The sequence below is a fragment of the Phallusia mammillata genome, chromosome 1 (assembly GCF_965637545.1).
Source record: "Phallusia mammillata chromosome 1, kaPhaMamm4.hap1.1, whole genome shotgun sequence".
NCBI lineage: Eukaryota > Metazoa > Chordata > Ascidiacea > Phlebobranchia > Ascidiidae > Phallusia > Phallusia mammillata.
In genome coordinates this window covers 5,626,994-5,649,189 of record NC_137252.1, presented here as the reverse complement: position 1 = coordinate 5,649,189, position 22,196 = coordinate 5,626,994, and the positions used below count along the sequence as shown (strand labels likewise).

Here is a 22,196-nt window from a genome sequence, read left to right as displayed (position 1 = left end):
CCGATGGGATTTTAGAATTGTGACGCCTATGGTGTCAGGGAGCTTCGGGCTGGAATGCGTAAGTCGGTGATAATATTTTAAGCAAAATATGCCAAATTAATACTAAAAAATGTCTATCTAATATACTTGTTTATCGGTGAGGCAAAAAGCCGTCCATACTGTAACGTTAAAGTCCAGTTCTGAAAATTTTCAAAGTGCAGAAAGAACAGAAGAGATACAGAGTCTTCCTCGTTGTAGGATGGGCCATCCCTCTCGTCATCGTGGGGTCATCACTCGCTGTGGGTTTCCCCGGTGCTACACATGGACCCCCAACCCTTTTTCTCCCAGTGCCAGCAATATCGCAATGAAACCGTTCTCATTCCAAAGTATGAGAGATGCTGGTTGGCTCCTGGTACTCCGATCTTCTACTCCACGGTCGTCGCTCCTCTTGCTGTCATCTTTCTCATAAATCTCATCATCGTGGTGAAGACGTCAGTGGTTATGTTCCACTCGAAGAGGATGCAGAATCGGAATCAGGGACACAGCATGAAGGACATCTCGAGAGCTGGAAAGTCCCTTTTCTTTCTCTTTGTGATGTTGGGAGGAATTTGGGCAATCGCTTTCTTCACTGGTAAAGCCATGTGCGGTTTATGTTTCTTTCAGTCCATTAGGGCTCGAGTTTATTTTACGCATGGATTTTTAAATGCCGTTAAACTTTTGTACGTAATCACTTAGCTTTGGGCTTTGTTTACTGTAATAAAACTTTTCACTTTCTGTGTGTAAACTACATGATATTTTAGGTCTGTATTACCATTAATGATAAAAAAAAATAACAGCCAGGACGTTTTCGGATAAAGCATTGCACTTTACTGACTGTATGCATTTCTCTTTTCGCAGGAATCGGAAACGAAATCACCTCCCAGGTCTTCCTGTACCTAAACGCGATTGTGAATGGCATTCAAGGCGTCATCGTCTTCCTGCTGTATTGCGTCATGAATGACGTCATACGAGAGAAGCTCCTTCTATTGTTGAACATAAAGAAAAAGAAGAAGAATTCCTCGAAGGGCAAGATCACCGGGTCCAAACCAATCAAAAGCATTCAACGACCGAAAATGACGAGTGAGGCGAAGGCTAAAGCGAACGTGCAGGCCAATGTGAAAGCCGCCAACCGCAAAACCTGTTTGATCAGGGAAAACCCCACGTCTGGCATAACATAAACGACAAATAACGAGCAGTGACGTCAATTTAGTCACGTGCTTTTATAAAAGGATTTATTACTTGTATAAAAAAGTCACCGGGGATGAACACAGCAAATTTTAGTTCAGACATTAGAAATTAAACCAATAATCTTTCAAACAACACAAATAACAGTTGAGTATACTTTTCTCGTGTTTTATCGGCGTTCAATTTTATCTAAGAATTAGTTAAATTTTCAAAAATTCTTTTGAATCGACATCATTCGACGAGTAATCTTCATTGCCTTTCTCATTTTGTCATGTGTTTTTTATTCTAAAAGTTTTTTTTTGGCTGTTTAACATGTCGGTTATACGCCTTTAATGGGATTGTTGTACGATGATTTTAATTTTCGTGTCTAATTTTTAAATTGTTTCGAGTTGTTACACCAACATTTGTCTTAAATATTTTACTTCATTGCTCAATATGTTTCTTTTTCCAGGACAGATAAACTTGTGTTGTTTTTCTACAAAGTTGTATTTGACTCACAAAACATTTAACTTTTAATTTAGCTACATAGTTTGCATGTACGAATAATTGTACATTAATTAACTCCACAGCGCCAACTAGTGAAAACAAAATCAAATCAATTTGGCGCCAAACACAAAACTTACTAAACATGTGTTTCTTCGAGTTTGATCTTTTATTTAACCTCACGCCTGTCTATATTTTTTATCATACTTTTGTCAATACAAGTATTTGTACAGCTATTTGATTTGTATAATTTTGACATAAAACAGCAAAGATATCATTAAAAAATAGACTTTATTCTAAACAAAATTTTAAAAAAGACCCTGAGCGCAATGACCACATAAACAACATATAAAAAGTGTAAAAACTCGCAATGTTTAGCTAGTTGGTAAAGCTTGTTTGTGTATAATCGGTTAATATAAAATAAATTCTGTTGCCAAACGATGTTGAATTTCTGCTTATCAGACGACATTTAAAATTTAAAAAAGGGTATAGAATAGACGATAGAAAAAAGACCAAGTTGTTCAGAAGTTGTCAAATCCCAGCGCATAGTTGTCAATGCAGATGGGCATCAAGGCTACAATATATTTTAGAAAATCACGACTTCACATACACGAAATTTTTAATTGAATGTTTGCCACAACTAAATAAGGATTACGAATTTTAAATACGAACAATGACCGGAGAAAGGTTTGATCTGTGAGAAATTCTGTGTTACAACCGCGATTCAAATGTGAAGTATTGTGGTATACGTTACTGTGTTGCAACAGCACAAGATAAGCTACAAATAACAGTCTACACCAGTGGCTATCACCCTTTAATGGACTGTGGCCTTCTAATAGTATATTTTGGGCGTCGCCTTATTCAAGTAATATTTTAAGATCTGTGGCCCCCTGCAAAAAAAATTAAATGATAAACTCGTGTTAAAATTTGGTATTAATTTCAAGTCGAATGGATTAAACAACCAACCGTAATTTTGACAAACCTCAATATCGATAAAGAGTGGTAGGGAATAAAGATATTTGCAACACAGACTCAATTCTTTCAATTGAAAAAGAAAAAGACTCACTGATTTTTAGTGGGTGTTTCTGGTGAGGCTACACCCGCGGACCCCCGGAATACAGCTCGTGCTGTCCCTGGGTCCGAAGGCCCCGGTTGAAAACCACTGGTCTACACCAATAAAAATCCACATGAAAAAAATATTATTTAACTTAGAACAATAACATAATATTTCTGCTAATGATAAATTAAACACCAAAAACAACATACACAACATTTCGATTAAAAGTTAAATTGATAAAAATAATTAGTTAAAACATAAAAATAAAATTGTATTCATGCTGCTAAAAGTACAATAGATCAAATCGGTCTAAAGACAAAGTGTTTGTTATTATTACACTACTTTTTGGGGAAGTTTAGAGTTTAGCTTGAGTGTGCATAATTACTTCGAGGTATAGACAGCAATAACAGCATGAAAACAACATTGTTTTGGTAATGATTATGACATTTTTCCCTTGAACGTTCAATTACTTCGTTTTGATGGGGGACAATCTTTCTCAGCATAAGCCTCTTTGCATCATTTCGCTTGAAAAATCAAATATATAAAATGCATTTGCCTGCTACAAAAATGCATGTGCATCATATTTCGCTTGACCGATTTTTTCCTCATTTCCTGTATTACCGGTTGGGTGGTTACAGCAAATGTTACAAATTTCCATAGTATAACCTTTTTTCCAAAGTTGCAACGCAAACCGGTCCAATATCCGACATATTGCACAATACCTTTGTTGTTTTGTCTCTTTGCTTTAAAATAAATAGCTGTACAAATTTTGTATTGACAAAAGTAGGTTACAGAAGAAAACAGGGGCGGTGTTAATGAAAAGACTAAACGCTGCGAAGAAACACGTTTTTAGCAGGTTTGTTCAAAGTTGATTATTATTTTTCCGCTAGTTTTCGCTGTGGAGTAAGTTAATGTACAATTATTTGTACATGCAACTACGGAGCTAAATTCGGAACCACAAGGTAAAAAGTTTTATGTGTCAAATACAGAGCTGCAAAAATCAAACAAACTTATCTGCTTGGAAAAAGAAAGCATGTTAAACTGAAATGTGAAATTAAATTTGTATTTGCTGTACAACTTTTTATATATTAAGGTGCTACTGTATAATTAAATTACATATCAATATGTTTCATTATTGTCATTTCTAAAGTTATTCCAAAACAATGTAAAAAGACAGTATTTCAAGTGGCGAAAATACTCAAAGAAACAAGCTACATTTTTATAATAATAATATACCAAGTTTGTTGAAAACGGGTTCAAATTTCCGTCGAGCAACGTAGCTAAAAGAAACGACCAAATGCAGTAAGATATTTGTATTACAACCCAACAATACAAAGCTTGGGAAAGCGAGTAAAGAATTGACATATGCAAAAATATACAAAGGTAAAAGAGTGTTTTTGGAACTTTGGAGGGAATTAAAGTAACACATGTCAAAATAAACAAAACATTGGTGTTAAAACTAGTAAAATGGCCCTGTTTTTGAAATGATTTGAACTAATACCATAACATTTTTCCAATCTATAAACAAATGACAAAACGTTTGAAGCAGTGGGTACAAATGGTTGAATGGTGTCGATTTGAGGAATATGTACATTTTTTCATAACGTCAGACATGAGACGAACCGTATGTGTGCGCACCTTGCGTGCAAAAAGAACAATAAAAAGTGAATAAATGCACAAAACTGGTGTTGGTGCCATTTTAAAGACAAAATATAAAAATTCTAATGTCTAAAATATAAAGATATTTAAAATTCTAACGTGTGAGTGTTATTCTCTATGTTGTGTTTTTTCCAGTTTTGCACGATTGTTACTGACGTCACTGCTCGTCAGTTGTTAATGGAATTATTCCGGTAGATGGGTTTTCCCTGATCAAACAGGTTTTGCGGTTGGCAGCTTTCACATTGGCCTGCACCTTTGCTTTGGCCTTGGCCGCACTCGTCTTTTTCGGTCGTGGGACGCTCTTGATTGGTTTGGACTCGGTGCTTTTTCCCTTCGAGGTATTCTTCTTCTTTTTCTTTATGTTCAACAATAGAAGAAGCTTCTCGCGTATGATGTCATTCATGGCGCAATACAGCAGGAAGACGATGACGCCTTGAGCCCCGTTCACAAGCGCATTGATGTACAGGAAGACCTGGGAGGTGACTTCATTCCCAATTCCTGTGAAACAGTTTAAGTGAACAATTTTCTGTTGTATTTGTTGCTTTTTTGTGGAATTACAAACAGTCAGTAAAGTGCAGTAGGTTTACCCCAAAACGCACTAGATGTTCCATCTTTTGTTCATTAATGTTAATACAGACCTATATATCATTCCTAAATAAGTGAAAGGTTTAACGCAGGAAAAAAATGTAGCAACCAGGTAGCGCTAGAGCACGATTGTGTAAAGCTAATCGATTCCGTACAAAAGTTTAACGGCACTTAAAAATCCATGCGTAACATAAACTCGAGCCCTAATGGACTGAAATAGATATTAACATAAACAACAGTCTTACCTGTGAAGAAAGCAATTGCCCAAGTTCCTCCCAACATCACGAAGAGAAAGAAGAGGGACTTTCCAGCTCTCGAGATGTCCTTCATGCTGTGTCCCTGATTCCGATTCTGCATCCTCTTCGAGTTGAGCATCACCACTGAAATCTTCACCACGATGATGAGATTGATGAGGAGGATCACAGCAAGAGGAGCGACGACCGTGGAGTAGAAGATGCGAGTACCGGGAGCCAACCAGCATCTGTCATACTTGGGGATGAGAACGGTTTCATTGCGATATTGCTGGCACTGGGTGAAAAAGGGTTGAGGCTCCATATGTAGTCCCAGGGGAATCCCCACAGCAAGTGATGCTCCCACAATGACGAGAGGGATAGCCCATCCTACAACGAGGAAGACTCTGTATCTCTTCTGTTCGTTGTGCACCTTGAAACCCACCGGATCAGAGGTTGCCATAAAGATGCGAACTCCCTCGACACACACCCAACATCCTTAAAAAGATTTGTTTGTGTATAAATACGCAGGGTAGTAACTTATCACAGATGATGTCAAAAAAAGATTTAATTTTACACAGTTTGTATTTTTAATCATTCGTGTGCCAATTTGTGATTGAAACTTTTTGCACAATAGTACAAACAAGCACTTGAACGATTTAAACAAGTTTACCGGAGAGTTTAATGTAAATGTAATGAAAAAAATACTAGCAGACAATTAAATACTTGAAATTGCTCATCAAAAATGCAGAAGTCGATTTTATTTCAAGTTCACAACCAAACATCAATTTTTCTGCTAATTTTCCGAGTTTGAATGCATCCTATATTTAACAACACTCTGTAGTTTGAAACTTTACACTAACCTGTGGCAAGCAAGAAGTAATGGTTGATTGCACAGTGAGCTACACAGAACTCATCATGCCTGATGGCGAGATCATGTGACAAGTTGACCGCGTGGAAAATTAGGAGTGCTACAGCCAGGTTGATCTGAACAGGAGTACGGTCGCCCTTAATAGAGTCCTTGAACCAGAGTAGAATAGCAAGCGTGATGCCGAGGAAAGCTATAGATGATGATTCAGTGGCGTAAGACACCATCTGTAACAAGAAATTGCATTAAGGCATGTTATTTCAACCCAGATATCTACGTTGTTTTAAAACTGCAAAACTTAAAAAGTGGCAAATGCTTTTCACCAAAATGTGAAAGCAAAACTACAGAGTTTATAAATTGTTGCATAGAAATCACACTCACAGATACTCCGGTTGGGATAACCACGTTCCTCACCGCCAATAGAACCGCAAACATGGTCAGGTGGTTACACGTACAATTGACGTCATTCGTCTCGGTGTCGTATGACGTCACGCAGCCGGAAGTGCTGTACAGCTTGGTGGTTTGGTTGATGAAGGCGCAAACGGGACGAAACTTCAACGAGCTTTTGCCTTCGGTTCTCGTTGTGGCTAAGATGAGATCTTCGCAGACTCCAGTGGACTCAGGGCGCTTCGTTCGGATGTCGACAAACCCTGGCAAAGTCCCGTTTTTACCGTAGTAGCCTGAGACCGTGATGAAGGAGACGGTTCCAGGCGAGACGAGCCTTTCTCCGTCCCCACTTGAGGCATCGCTTCTGATTGAATCGGTGACGTTGCGGGGAAAGGACATGACGGGGGTATTCAATGTTTCGTGTCTTTGTTTAATGTTATGTAAGGAAAATCGGTAATTGACGAAAGCGCTAGTGAGATTTGGGCTCGACTCAAATACTTCCTTTTTTCTGTTGCGTTTGATTGTCGAAGTTTTGATGGAAAGCTGCACGCTTCCGAGGGTAAGAATTTCTCCTGGATTCACCAAGTCAGGATCGTTTATTGCCACTGTGCGAAGCTGTTGTTCGATTCCGATGAGGACATTTGGATCACCTGATGTACCAAGCACTGCGTCTTGCATCAACGCAACCACCGGAGAGAGCATCACTGCAAAGAACATTGAAATGAAATATACATACACTACATCATTGTAACACTGCACATGTTTATGGGGTTTTTGACTGCAACGTATTGAACTCGTATTGCGACATTTATATTATTAATTCATGCATGGTTTTGCTATAATTGCATTCCTGTGGTGAATCAAGGACAAGTGTGCATGTCTGTGCCTAACGCTAATATTTATTTAAATAACTACAATATTCAAGCTGCCAGAGATGCGAAAACAAAGTATAAGGTTAGGGAAGATTGTCAGACTGTTTCGGAAAAGCGGCATTATGTTGCAGTCGTTGTGTAATAAAACGTACTTGTTTTGTTTTTATGCTGTTGTTAGGTTTTTATCTAACGCTTTTCGAATGCAATTTTTCAAGATAGTGGCAAAACAACTTACGCCAAAACAAATTAGAGGCAATCACGAAGTACATAAACATGTGCATGTTATTAATTTTTGCAAAACTTTATTCAATTCGGTGTTTCATATTGTTATACCAAGTAAAAAATACGAAAAGTTGTCGTATATTTATCAGTGCCGAGTCAAGTGATTTGCGTTTAAATTAATGTTCTGTTAGATCAACCTGAGTATTTACATGCAACATCTATGTTTGTGCAATCTCTGTTGGTCCAGCGTCCGTCCACATCCCGCACTGCTGCACAGGAGTGGCCTTCGATGTTGTTGAGAGGACCAGTAATCCAATTTGTGTAAGTGGGAGGTTTGTTAGTGTAGCCATCAATGTACGAATTTTTGTCTCCTGGGTGTGTTATGTTCTTTGTAGTCACGTCTGAAAATTAATAGGGTCATAGTGTTAAAGTCAAATCAAATTTCGGTTGAAAAGACACAAGAAGTATTGGAGTTGACGTCTGAAATGATTGAGGGTTTTTGTGTAAAAGTGAAGGGAGTTTACTTAAAAATCAAAGAAGTTTTGAAATCTCGTTGAAAAATGGTTTGAGTTTCGACTAAACGTAAAAAAATGATTAACATCTGAAGGTCAATAAAGTTGTCGTGTAGAAGTGAACAAACATCGTTGTCTTGTGTAGAAATACATTTAGTGATAAATTTAACCAGGGCGTCAAAATATTAAATGGACGCCTATAATAAACTAAATCAATTTTTGGGGTAAAAGTATGTGGTATAGTTTACAGAGGAAGCCACCTTGATTTTATAGCTGTTTCTAGTAATGTTTTTGTTACCATTAGATTTTTACCAACAATTCAGGACAACAACATAGGTATAGTTGATATATTGTGAGTACCAAAAACTCTCCTTATCTGTTTCATAGTTTATCTTGGTGCATCTTTCGTTTATTGTTTTGTGAGCAGTAAAATCAGTTAGATATGCAAAAAAGGTATTGATGTGTGTCCGCGTTCACTTACTTAAGACTAGAAACGGACTCGATGCTTTTCTTCCCAAGCAGGAAACGATGTCATTCTGTTTCTTATTGGCAATGGCGGCCGGGCCAAGGATAAGTGCAGGATTCGGTAAAGCGTAACAGCCATCGGTAGTACGCCATGATGCTGCAGCAAAGTTAGGAACGTTCTTTTTGATCATTATGAGAAATTCAGGAAAAACTGGCACGCCTTTAAACACAAATAAACGTATGTGATTATAACATAACACTTGATAAACTCGTCGTTTTCGTTTATTACTTAATGAAACACCAAGCTTGCCGGAATTCTGACACCTATTGTGTCACATAGCTCCGGTGTTAAACGCATATCAGTAAGTTTTTAAGCAACACAAATACTAATATCTGCTGTATGCAAGTGAATAAACAGTCAATAAAAACGATTTTGGGAAATGATGAGCAACAATCAGTTTTGACCAATACGAATTTTTAACAAAAATGTCGTTCAACTGGTGTTAATGTTAAACAAAAATACTAGTTGTTTCTATCCATAACTTGTATTTTCGCTGACGTTTCGTCCACCAGAACGGTGGGACTTCTTCAGAGCAATGAATGACGGATGCAAGCAACAAGCGAAAGGCGCAAGAACAGCGTGATACCATGAAAAATAATTATATTATAACAAAGGCCATCCGAAAATAGTAGCGTCCGTTGCAAAACGATGAAGCGGCACTAATGTCCGAAATTTGATGAATTGGTCGGGCGTCTTGGGTGGATTCCTTTTCAAACCGTTGGTACATCGAGCTGCCCCCTAGGAGCGATTGAGCCTAAGTTCGTAATGTAGTCTATCCAAATCTGATGTGGCCATATTCTTTTTTGATGGTACCGATATCGACTGCCTTGACATACCCTTTGACCGCTGATAGACTCGCTTCATTATAATCTCTTCTGATAATAGAAAATGCTGTACAGGCGTTTTCGTCCACCAGGTTGCATATTTAACAAAAATGTCGTTCAACTGGTGTTAATGTTAAACAAAAATACTAGTTGTTTCTATCCATAACTTGTATTTTCGCTGACGTTTCGTCCACCAGAACGGTAGGACTTCTTCAGAGCAATGAATGACGAATGCAAGCAACAAGCGAAAGGCGCAAGAACAGCGTGATACCATGAAAAATAATTATATTAACGGACGCTACACTTTTCGGATGGCCTTCATAAGGTTGGGAACCACTGACTTAGACGATTGGCCAGGGGAGCCAAACTCAAAACCATGTATCGTATCACTAAAAAGAGTGCCGATGGTTAAACCTATAGCTAAATAAGTGAAAACACAAATCATGTCTGTTTCTCTAATGGGCAGTTCTGAGGAAAAAATCCGATAAATAGTCCCTTAGATACATAAGCCCCAACAGGACATTTCAAATAGCGTTTCAAGTCTATAAAAAGGGTGATCAACTTAAAACTGCTAGATAGGTTGCATATATTAAATTCATTGTTGTGCAAGACTTTTCCAAACCTCTGTTGTCATCATCACAGCAGCAGAGTGTCAAAACATGTTTTTTCAAATATTATTTTCTACAATGTCGAAAACAATCAACTGTGCACTAATATATGGAGGCTCTTATTTACCCCACGGAGACACTACTTCTCTTCTATCGGCTTTGTTTTTTCATTAAATAGCTTTAACTAAAGTGCGTGGCTCATAAACAAACAAAAGGCGTCGGAGTTCGTATGTGTAAGCGCCCTGCTTTAAACAGCGTAAACAAATATTTAAATTTTGCAGCTTCGTACGTAATATTAAATAGCGTATAAACGACAACAAATCAATATTTAGGTAGCTAGTATAGCTGTCTAATGAATTTGCAATAGCAGGCTGTGGGTTATAGTTTCGCCTTGCCTTTCTTAAAAACACTCTTTGCTTTAGCAGCATTGCTTAAACCTAATTGATACCCATAATAATGAAAAAGAAGATATTTCCTATGACTAAAATGTGTAGAGCATGCGATTCGACAGTGGATTTTATCAAACAAATGTGACTTAGTTACTTCACTACAACACAAACAATACTTACATTTGCCCCGTAGTAGTGAATAGAGTTAACGAAAGCCTTGACAACAATGTCAGCATCTTTTGCCCTCTCCTGTTCCTCTTGCGCTTGCCATCCTGGTGGTCTTTGTTCACAATCACTTGTGCTTGTACAATCTTTAGTCATGTTGCCTAGCGCCTGTGTAAAAAATGTAGATTAGTGAACGTTGTTCATCGGCTAGTGGGTTCAAATCCCTGCTCAGAATGTAATGCTTAACCGGTGTTTAACTGATTAATACAACAAGAGCGACAGTAATGTTTATAACTTGCAGCTTTTGTCTTCTTGGTGTTTTTAACTTTATAAACATAGCAAAAGCAAAACTAATTGCCAAAAAGTAAGCAGAAATGCAGTGTTGAGCCTAACAAACTGATAATAAAGTTGACAATATAACGTGTCTTTACAGTAGAGGAAAAGATCTCGTAAAAAAACATTTGCATAAGCTTAAACCAGTAAGATGCAAAGTTAACCCGTTTGAAACGATTGAACGACGTTTGCGCTTACGAATAATACTTCTTCGGACTCATCGAGAACTGCACTTTGTTGGTTAACTTCCGTCAACGAGAACGCATTATTACTGTCAGGTCTGCAAACAAATGAACGCTAGTGTGATATATCTTGGGCAAAGTACGTAAATAAACTAAGTTCAGATAATTTTTTACACAACTTGTGTAAAAAGTTATACCTTACATTAAGTGAGAAAAAAAAACTGTACTTAACATAATGGTTGGGAGCAATACGTTGATTGGATAAGTTACAAAATTTACACCTAAGGCGCCAACTGCTGCTGACAGTAAGTTACAAAAATTAACGCGTAAGTTTTAAATGTTGGGAAACTTACGAGGAAAGGAGCAAGATGTAATCCTGATCCTGAACAACATCGCGATACGGGCAACCAGAAGGTCGAGGACCGAAACCATCGACTACAAATGATGCCGGTGGCGGGGAACCGGTTGACTTTATCCCGCAAATTAGATCAACTCTTACTGGGAACAAAGTTGACCCGGACGGAGGTGGCATAATTTCAACGACCTGAAATACATTTGTTCTTATTGAGTATGGCTTATGTAATTAAATAGTTCCACAAACGTTTTTGATGTCAATTAATTGTATTTTATGGTTGCTCCCTACTACAAAAGTACACATGGAACGCAAAAAGTTTGAAACAGCAAATACCAATTTTTTTGCCGTAGGGTTTACAACTTTACATTTTTGAAGCTAAATTTCGTTTGTAACACAACAAACTTCATGACATCATTCACTATATACTGCAGGCCTGCCATTTTCAATTTTCATGTCATAAAATCCAATCGTACTTTTTATGTTACACATGTACTTAAACCAACTAAAAAAAAAAAATTATAATTCTTACCTTCACATCGACGACATAATCAACCTGTCCAGCCCTTTCATATATAGATTGTGGTTTCCAGTTGTTCGATAAAGCGCACTGAGCTCTGCAGGAGGCAAACAAGGCTAGAAGGCAAAGGAGTATCTTCATGATGTCAAAATGATAATTTAGGCAAGTAAAATAAACTGGATGAATTTACCTTTAAAATATGAAAATGTATAAACATCAGGACTTATATTTCCAACTCCACTTTCGCAATTTGAAAAAGATCTTTGCCAAAAGCGGTACGCCAGACAAAAAAAATGATGTGAAAATATAACACTTAGTTTATTAACGATGATTTAACCTCGAGTATATTTCGAGCTTTAAAACATTTTTGTTTTGAGCCAAGTTTAAGCTTAAATTTAAGGCCCCATGCTTCGCATATGAAAATGCTGGTTAAATCGGTAAAATTAATTACTCAAATCTTTCATGCTTCACTTAAAAATCTACGGATATTACAGGCGTGGTTGATATCTTGTTCATAAAGTGTTTATACGCATCATATGTCTCCATACCTCACACTCAGTTTCTAGTGACACGAAACCATATCTTACATTACATTAAAATATAGACAATCTGCTTTAAGGTGACACAAATTTTACCTGATTATTAGATAAGACATTTCAAATTGCTTTTATCTAACCGAATCAAATTCTCTGCTAACATGGCAGGCACTACAGTGCATTACTGAATTAGGGTTTGGCAAATATTGCGCGGTTATTGGTGCTCCGATCGATTTACACTGTTAGTACGGGTGGAGCCGTAAAATTTTGGTACCAAGGGTTCCTATGGTTCGTGATGTTTGATGCGGAGTCGTAATTGTTTTAATTCAATTGTACGGAATTGTAATACCAACCACAATGCCTGGTACAGTAACGGTTTCCACACGAGATTGGAGATCAATCATATATGGAATTTGTTTCCAATAAATGATGTAACGGATATTTGGTTTGTCAAATTTATTTTGTTAAATTTGCATTGTATGAAGCTTCACTTTTGGTTTAACAATTTGTTTCGCTTAGGCCAAACCGAATATATAACGAAATACGCAACACCAATTCATTTAAGAGGGCAACATCTAAAACCGCGTCAACTAGTATCACTTTTCATTATTGTTTAGTCTACTCCAGACAAGAGATCGGTATTCATTTCATTTTCAGGCTTGCAACGATGTCCGAGGCAACCTTAAAACCCAAACAACTAAGTTCGTGCAACCATACGTCATACGCATCCGGTCTGTCATATTCTATTTGCATTATTAATCATCGAATCTTTTACAGTTAATTGATAGAACAATAAGGACCACGAAAATATCATCAAGTATCCTATGAGGATCTGGATGATAAATGGATGAGTATGGATATGTTCTGCCGTGAAATATAATCGGGGGACATCAGCGGTAAGATTATAGAAGTGGTTGCCAGTTCTGCTTACACAATAGATAGCATTAATGTCTGTATATCGTAAACCAACGGCGTCTACGAAATATAATGTCGGTGATTTCTAGCTACGTTTTCGTTGTAAGACACCGCAATTATTTTTGTGCCAAATCGTTGCATGCAGCACCACCTTTGTACAGTATTTAAACAAAAGTTGATTTGCAGACTGATATTCATTGTAGGGAATTACCACTAACTTATTCAAATGACATCAAAATTTAATTGTGCACACTCATCGTACAGTAACGTCACCTTCATGCATGCCCAGAGCTGTAACTCAAGTTTTTTAAGAAACGGGCTTGATTCGGACCTGACTTTACATGTACATTGTGTGTCCATAATTTTTTAAATAAAGTGATTACCTAGCTCAGATATAACCTAAAGCCCAACAACCTCCAAACGTACTTGCACATTGTGTGTGTTTTCTTTATTCTATTCTTTAGAGGTCTATCATTTTGTGGGCTTAAATGTATGGACCTATCAATTAAACTCTCGGGCTTAAACGGGTTTCTTAACTACGATTCGGGTTCGGGCAGAGTTCGGCTCCAATTTCCGGCCTGTTTCCACTCAAATAAACACATAAGGCAGAATGCATCAATACAAAGAAAAATTTGGCTGTTCGAAACCACAAAACAACATGCTGGGTTGAATTCGGTCCACACAAAATGCTATGCGTATTTTGTAAAACCGAAAAGAGAGGAATCACAAATCGGGGAAATAATCAGGATTTACGTTATTTCAAAATAGTGTCTACGAGTCGTCAGAGTTTGCGGATTGTGTTCTGCAAAGCCGAAAACAATAATTGGAAACAAAATCGTGGAAATATTCGGGATCTACGTGTTTGCAAAATATTATCTACGAGTCATCTGGGTTCGAAAAAAGACAAAATGAGTTTCGCAAAGAAACAAAAATCGTGGAAAACGACGGGACTTGTATTTGGTTATTGTTGTTATGCAGTGTGTTATCATCACAGGTGAAACGAGGATGTTTTGCGTTGCTTTGCAGGTATTCTGAACTGGGCGGTATATTAGGCAGTTATGTACATTTTGGTATGGTCAGATCGCTGTTGTGTTTCTACGAGACAGGGACGAAGTTAAGATAGATCCCTGGTCAAACGATATGGCAGTGTTCTTGTCAATGGGCAACTGTATAGCTTAAAACGACATTGAAACCCCATATGAAAGACCGTGCTTTCAGTAAAGCATTTGACACAATGAATTAAAAATCTTGTACTGGAACTGGTAAAGCTAATTGTTGTCATTTTAAACAGAAATAACTGTTTTGCATTTATCAATATTTGTTCTACTATACACTTACAAATTACCTTGCAGTTTGATGGGTAATTAAGGTGTTACAACAGTTAATGCCCAAAACCAAGGGCTTTAAATGGTAGGATAGTTAGTAAGTTATTTCAGGTGTTATAACTTAATTAATTATGTGGTTAAATTTAATTATTAGATATCCTTGTGGCTTCCTTTTATCAGATTTTTAAATTAACTTCAGCAGAATTTAACTGCTTTTATAAGTTTAATTGATTTAAAATGTTGGTAGCGAACTTTATTCTACTGTCGGTTGTGAAATCGGTTTGGTCGCAATTTGCCGCAGGTGAATAAGGTTTGGTGTTTGACTCTAGTAATGGTTTTGTCTTTACTAATTAATCCTATATCCTGCTCAATTATCTGCCCGCCTAAAAACGAAACGTTGTAGCTGTTGCGCGTTTTGCCATTTTGTGCCCCAAGACGTTTTAACGTTGCGCAGGTACTTCCTGAATATTCAATCCAAATGTGTCGCCATACTTTCCTCCAACTGGTGATATGAACTGTCTTTGCCTCTAAACCGCTTTTGTTCTCCCTACAATTGAGTAACCGACGTTGTATCTTTTTTCTTCAACCACTGGCTTTAAATTGATCCAAACTTATCCCTTGACATATGTTTGTTTGCGGAATTAATGTATAAAAAATGCTGGACAGGCGTTTTCGTCCACCAGGTTGCATATTTAACAAAAATGTCGTTCAACTGGTGTTAATGTTAAACAAAAATACTAGTTGTTTCTATCCATAACTTGTATTTTCGCTGACATTTCGTCCACCAGAACGGTAGGACTTCTTCAGAGCAATGAATGACGAATGCAAGCAACAAGCGAAACGCTGTTCTTGTGCCTTTCGCTTGTTGCTTGCATTCGTCATTCATTGCTCTGAAGAACTACCGTTCTGGTGGACGAAACGTCAGCGAAAATACAAGTTATGGATAGAAACAACTAGTATTTTTGTTTAACATTAACACCAGTTGAACGACATTTTTGTTAAATGAATTAATGTATGTTAATCAAACCAGGAGAAAACTTTGCCTGAGAAAATGGTTTTCTAAAAATCAAACGTAAACCTCGGAGATTTATTTTAGACTATACGTTTTTACAAGGCTTATTAGTTAGCTCCGTGAGTTTCTGATCTTTTCTCTTTGTGTAAGTTATAATGTCACACAAAAATATAATGTGCAGCTCTAATAGTAGCTGCAGGATTGATTAAAAATATACTCGGTTTATTTTATTGGATTCGTTTTTTACACTTGTTTCCGACTTAAAATGTTAATTCATTTTGCATTGAATTCAGGGCAACTATGTCCAAGATACGCTTGCGACGATTTCGTGGATTGCTTTCTCGAGGGTGAAACGCAGCTGTCAGCTAATGCTACCGGCACAATCTTGCGGATGTGGAGACAATTTCGGCAAGAAACCTGTCCTCAGTATACTCAATTGGTTCTTGGTGGGCCTCAAAATTACGACTATCGCAGAGGAGAAGCTGAGTACTGCCAACAACTTCTGCAAACGGCCGAGGTTCAGTTGGAGTTTCTTAAAGCAGGTAACTGAACTTATTAGTTTGCAAAGTCATACAGAACAGTTTGTCATCCGCCAGACATAAACAAAATTACGTCTTACCCTTGATTGTGCTTTAACGCTTACTTTAGTGGTTTTAATTATTATTTTGTAACGTTTATGTCAACAATTAATTATTACTTTCAATCAACCCACACAGGGCCGGATTAACACCATTAGAGGCCCTAAGTACTAAAACAATTTGGTGCCCCTTACACCATTTTTCATTCGAAATATAAACGTAAAAACAAAATTATTCATCGAGATTTCGATATTAACTTAATATACAGCACGGGTAATAGACTATAAGCTTAGCTGATATTAAACTTGCAGATTTGTTTCAGAATGTCAGAAATACTCCAAAACTCAATTAAAACGCCTAATTTTGCTGCTGCCTTCCCCAGTCTCAGCACTGTTGCCCAATTGTAAAACATACTAGTATTAGCGTCGTGCTTAATTTACGTTTGCCACATACGCAAATATTTTTTCAACAGCATGCTATTAACTAAGCATTGCCTTACTGTCTTGACCAGGGGTGCCCAATCTTTTTTGACTCAACATCGACTCCGGGATCTACCATTCCAATACAAACTAACAAGATAATGCAAGACTATGTGTGTATTACAACTAGCATTTTCCGAGCCCTCTTTTACGTTTTTTATCGCAGTTTGGGTGTGACTTTTCACACTGCATTGAACTTAATTTTTTTATAATTCATCCGATGCTAATCTTGATAATAGAAAAGTACCAGCACAAAGTAACCATTACTGCTGTAATTATTATTTTTGTGACGTAACTATTACTTTTGCGACGTAATGCGTCGACTGAGTATTTGTGGTGTGAACATATCAACAAATCCTAAAGAATAACTTTCACAATAAAGTCATCTATGTAGGGCAACATTCCCTAAAAACGCATTACAAAACAAGTATTTTAAATAATTTTCTGAATCCTTCGCGATCGAATTGATATCAGTCCGAGATCGACCAGTCGATCGCGATCGACGGGTTGGGCACCCATGAGTCTTGGCTGTTTCAGGTTTTAACAAACAGAACAACGCAGCGTTGTTACGTCATATAGCACGCAATCAATCCCTTTTGTCAGTTATTTAATTTAATTTTCTTGCTTTATAAACAGAACTTATTCATTTTCATTACATTTTGAATATAGTTTTTTTGTTAGATTTAATAATTTGCCTAGAAACCATTTCTGTGGTGCCCCTACTTTACTTGATGCCCTAAGCACGTGCTTATATTGCTTATAGGTTAATCCAGCACTGAACCCACATATTTGGTAATCGCCAATAAACTTTTTGTGTATCACCGTACAGCAGTCAAGTGTTAATTGGAAAATTTTCACTGCAGTTGTAGGTTTAAATTTCATCGCTGGCTTACACATTGCACTCCGAAGCTTCCTAACACCGTGGGTATCACAATTCCATCAAGCTTGGTGTTTCTTCAAACAGAAAACAAAATATATCAGCCCATTAAATGTTAAACTCACAAGCTTTTATTTTTGATCGCAGGCGTGCCAGTTTTTCCTGATTTTTTCATCATGGTCAAAAAGAATGTTCCAAACTTTGACGCGGCATCGTCGCGAACAACCCAGGGCTGTTACGCTTTACCAGACCCTTCAATCGTTCTGGGCCCGGCCGCCATTGCCGATCAGAAACAGAATGACATCGTTTCCTGCTTGGGAAGAAATACCTCAAGCCCGTTCCTGGTGTTAAGTAAGTAGAGGATGATATAGTTTATAAGTTTTAACTGACTTTGTTCTCTGGCGCCCAACAAAACTAATGAAGGTTATTGATAAGTGTTAAAAACATGTCAAAAATCAGAGTTATCAAGTGAGATTGAAATAAACTTTATACATAAGTATACCCCTGCTGTCAGTTTTCCTTATAAAACTGGAAGTTGTGAGTATTTTTTGGTCAATACTTGAAGGCAAAAACCTGTCAAACATTTTAACAATTGTAAAAACCTGGTGGATTACTTTTGTAAACTTTAATAAAACTACGAAAAACGTTTGTGTGTTAGACGTAACCTAAAAACTTTTTCGTACTTTCAGAAAAAGTCTTTGTTCATTTTAGAAGTATCTTTATTATTTCTTGGGCCTTTACAACCTGTTTTCAGTTATTTTCAAAACATTTCAGACGTGACTACAAAGAACATAACGCATCCAGGTGACAAAAACTCGTACATTGATGGCTACACTAACAAACCTCCCACTTACACCAACTGGATTACTGGTCCTCTCAACAACACTAATGGATTCACATGTGCAGCTGTACGAGATGTGGACGGACTCTGGACCAACAGAGATTGCACAAACATAGATGTTGCATGTAACTATTCAGGTGTGTGAAAAACAACTGAAACACTATACGTTTAGAGTCAGCAGATTGTTATAGGTTGACACTGGTTACGAGTATTCACAAAACCATCGATTTTCGTTTGTCTGAGTGAAACATGGACTGAAAAAAATGCTATTTCAGTTGTGAATCAGTTTAAATGCACACACGAAATAGTTGTTGATTTGCCACAGAAAAGCGGATAAAGAAAAAACGGCATGTTATACGCGTTTTAGGTATTTTACGGTTGGTGAAAACACGTCAATATGACTAACCGTAAGCAATATAACAACAATGTGGAAGCTAGCTGCAGGCTCTCTTGTCAGTGCGGCTGGCGACAACACTTTGGTTGTATAGGCCCGTGTTACCAAGCTACGACACTTCAGTTTGTTGAAAGTGACTGAATGAAAAGTGACTCATATCAAAACAGTCTCCACAAACTGCAGCAAACTTGACATTGTATTTTTGTGATGTGCATGCAGTTGAGTTTTATTTGAATCTATCTTGTAGTGATGCTCTCTCCGGTGGTTGCGTTGATGCAAGACGCAGTGCTCGGTACTTCAGGTGATCCAAATCTTCTCATCGGAATCGAGGAACAGCTTCGCACAGTGGCAATAAACGATCCCGACTTCGTGAATCCAGGAGAGATTCTTTCCCTCGGAACCGTGCAGCTTTCCATCAACGCTACGAAAGTCAACCGCAAAGATAAATTACTGGAAGCGAGTCTCAACCTCACTAGCGCCTTTGTCAACTACCGATTGTCCTTGGAACCGATTAAGAAAAGTGAAGACGTGCTAACCCCGGTCATGGCTTTCCCCCGCAACGTCACTGATTCTATAGAAAGCGGCCCATTAAGCGCGAACGAAGAAAGGCTCGTATCGCCAGGATCGGTCTCCTTCTTAACAGTCTCAGGATATTTCGATAAAAACAAGACTTTACCGGGGTTTGTCGACATCCGAACGAAGCGCCCTGAATCGGCTGGGGCTTGCGAAGATCTCATCTTTGCCACAAACAACATCTCCGGCAAAAGCTCGCTCAAGCTTCGTCCGGTCTGCGCCTTTATCAACCAAACCACCAAGATGTATAGCACTTCCGGCTGCGTGACGTCATATGACATCGAGACAAATGACGTCAATTGTACGTGCAACCACCTGACCATGTTTGCGGTTCTTTTGGCGGTTAGGAACGTGGTTATTCCAGCGGGAGTTACGGTGAGTGTGATTTCTATGTACTACTTTATGATCTCTATTGTTCTACTTCTACTTTCAGTAAGGAATATGCCACTGATTCTGTTTTGCATACGAGATTAAAACAACATATTTTATTAATTTTTTTGTTTCAGATGGTGTCTTACGCCACGGAGTCGTCATCTATAGCTTTCCTTGGCATTACCATTGCTATTCTACTGTGGTTCAAGGACTCTATTAAGGGCGACCGTACTCCTGTTCAGATCAATCTGGCTGTTGCACTTCTAATTTTTCACGCGGTCAACTTGTCGCACGACTTCGCCATTAGGCACGATGAGTTCTGTATAGCTCACTGTGCAATCAACCACTACTTCTTGCTTGCCACAGGTTAGTCTGAAGTTTCGAAGCCTTGCGTGATGTTAAGCCCAGTTCTGAACATTTTCTTGCCCGTCTTGAATTACTTAATGTAGACTATAAAGTTGTATATAACCAGTAATTTTATGTTTATGAAGGATGTTGGCTGTGTGTCGAGGGAGTTCGCATCTTCATGGCAACCTCTGATCCGGTAGGTTTCAAGGTGCAGAACGAACAGAAGAGATACAGAGTCTTCCTCGTTGTAGGATGGGCAATCCCTCTCGTCATTGTGGGGTCATCACTCGCTGTGGGGATTCCCCTGGGACTACACATGGAGCCCCAACCCTTTTTCACCCAGTGCCAGCAATATCGCAACGAAACGGTTTTCATCCCCAAGTATGAGAGATGCTGGTTGGCTCCCGGTACTCCGATCTTCTACTCCACGGTCGTCGCTCCTCTTGCTGTCATCCTTCTCATCAATCTCATCATCGTGGTGAAGACATCAGTGGTGATGCTCAACTCGAAGAGGATGCAGAATCGGAATCAGGGACACAGCATGAAGGACATCTCGAGAGCTGGAAAGTCCCTCTTCTTTCTCTTTGTGATGTTGGGAGGAACTTGGGCAATCGCTTTCTTCACAGGTAAGACCATGTGCAGTTTATGTTCATATCTTTTTCAGTCCATCAGGAATCGAGTTAATAATAGGCATGGATTTTCAAATGGCGTTAAACTTTTGTACGGAATCAATTAGCGACGCTTTAGCGTTGCCGGGTTGCCACATTTGTTTCTGTGATAAAACGTTTCTTTTTGTTTGTGAACTACATGATATTTTAGGTCTGCATTACCATTAATGAACAAAAGATGGAACAGCTAGTGCGTTTTAGGGTGAACCAATTGCACTTTACTGACTGTTTGTAATTCCACAAAAACACCAGCCAACGCTGCGAACAAATACAATAAAAAATTAAACTGTTTTCGCAGGAATTGGGAATGAAGTCACCTCTCATGTCTTCCTGTACATCAATGCGATTGTGAACGGGGCTCAAGGCGTCATCGTCTTCCTGCTGTATTGTGTCATGAATGACATCATACGAGAGAAGCTCCTTCTATCGTTAAACATAAAGAAAAAGAAGAAAAATTCCTCGAAGGGAAAAAGCACCGAGTCCAAACCAATCAAAAGCTTCACACGACCGAAAATGACGAGTGAGGCCAAGGCTAAAGCGAACGTGCAGGCCAATGTGAAAGCCGCCAACCGCAAAACCTGTTTGATCAGGGAAAACCCGACTTCTGGCATAACACAAACGACAAATAACGAGCAGTGACGTCAATTTAGTCACGTGCTTTTATAAAAGGATTTATTATTTGTAAATAAAGTCACCGGGGATGAACACAGAAAATTTTAGTTCAGACATTAGAAATTAAACCAATCATCTTTCAAACAACACAAATAACAGTTGAGTATACTTTTCCCGTGTTTTTTCGGCATTCAATTTTGTCTAAGAATTAGTTAAATTTGTATACATTCTTTTGAATCGATATCATTCGACGAGTAGTCTTTATTGCCTTTCTCATTTTGTCATGTGTTTTTTATTCTGAAGTTTTTTTTTTTGCTGTTTAACATGTCGGTTATACGCCTTTAATGGGATTGGTGTACGATGATTTTAATTTTCGTGTCTAATTTTTAAATTGTTTCGAGTTGTTACACCAACATTTGTTTTAAATATTTTACTTCATTGCTCAATATGTTTCCTTTTCCAGGACAGATCAATTTTTGTTGGTTTTTGCAACGTTGTATTTGACTCATAAAACATTTTACTTTTGTTTAAAATTTAGCTACATAGTTTGCTTGTATGAATAATTGTACATTAATTGACTCCACAGCGTCAACTAGTGAAAACAAAATCTAATCAATTTTGGCGCCAAACACAAAACTTACTAAACACGTGTTTCTTCGTAGAGTTTATTGTTTTATTTAACGCCACGT

General features: G+C 38.0%; 2 protein-coding genes across 3 annotated transcripts; one reads left to right on the top strand and one right to left on the bottom strand.

Moving 5' to 3' along the window:
- Window positions 1-3,845: 3,845 nt before the first annotated feature.
- LOC145205232 (adhesion G protein-coupled receptor L1-like) lies at window positions 3,846-11,651 on the bottom strand. 2 transcript variants are annotated; one of them, XM_080077901.1, is made up of 9 exons: window positions 11,459-11,651; window positions 11,122-11,203; window positions 10,606-10,758; window positions 8,560-8,763; window positions 7,764-7,967; window positions 6,467-7,176; window positions 6,081-6,312; window positions 5,233-5,715; window positions 3,846-4,900 (listed from the first exon to the last, which is right to left on the bottom strand). In XM_080077901.1, the coding sequence occupies exons 4-9, from the start codon at window positions 8,732-8,734 to the stop codon at window positions 4,560-4,562; spliced, it is 2,145 nt and encodes a 714-aa protein (XP_079934027.1). In that variant the 5' UTR covers window positions 8,735-8,763; window positions 10,606-10,758; window positions 11,122-11,203; window positions 11,459-11,651; the 3' UTR covers window positions 3,846-4,559. The 2 variants fall into 2 exon arrangements, with proteins under 2 accessions (XP_079934027.1, XP_079934035.1); XM_080077909.1 differs by lacking the exons at window positions 11,122-11,203; window positions 11,459-11,651 and having other exon boundaries at window positions 7,776-7,967; window positions 10,606-10,671.
- A 6,202-nt stretch (window positions 11,652-17,853) lies between these two features.
- Window positions 17,854-21,558, top strand: LOC145238603 (adhesion G-protein coupled receptor G6-like). The gene is made up of 6 exons (XM_080101826.1): window positions 17,854-18,050; window positions 18,474-18,677; window positions 19,182-19,882; window positions 20,014-20,245; window positions 20,371-20,853; window positions 21,194-21,558. Exons 1-6 carry the CDS (start codon window positions 17,876-17,878, stop codon window positions 21,532-21,534), a joined length of 2,136 nt encoding a protein of 711 aa, XP_079957952.1. The 5' UTR covers window positions 17,854-17,875; the 3' UTR covers window positions 21,535-21,558.
- The last annotated feature ends 638 nt before the right edge of the window (window positions 21,559-22,196 follow it).

What these genes read in the sequence shown, in the direction of transcription:
- LOC145205232 (XM_080077901.1), bottom strand. Translation starts at nt 8,734, where the DNA reads ATGATCAAAAAGAACGTTCCTAACTTTGCTGCAGCATCATGGCGTACT. An exon ending in TGTTGCATGTAAATACTCAG is followed by an intron (nt 7,177 to 7,763) that starts GTTGATCTAACA and finishes TGTTCTTTGCAG; the next exon opens with TGATGCTCTCTCCGGTGGTT. An exon ending in TTACTTCTTGCTTGCCACAG is followed by an intron (nt 5,716 to 6,080) that starts GTTAGTGTAAAG and finishes AATCTTTTTAAG; the next exon opens with GATGTTGGGTGTGTGTCGAG.
- LOC145238603 (XM_080101826.1), top strand. Translation starts at nt 17,876, where the DNA reads ATGGTCAAAAAGAATGTTCCAAACTTTGACGCGGCATCGTCGCGAACA. An exon ending in TGTTGCATGTAACTATTCAG is followed by an intron (nt 18,678 to 19,181) that starts GTGTGTGAAAAA and finishes TCTATCTTGTAG; the next exon opens with TGATGCTCTCTCCGGTGGTT. An exon ending in GGCAATCGCTTTCTTCACAG is followed by an intron (nt 20,854 to 21,193) that starts GTAAGACCATGT and finishes CTGTTTTCGCAG; the next exon opens with GAATTGGGAATGAAGTCACC.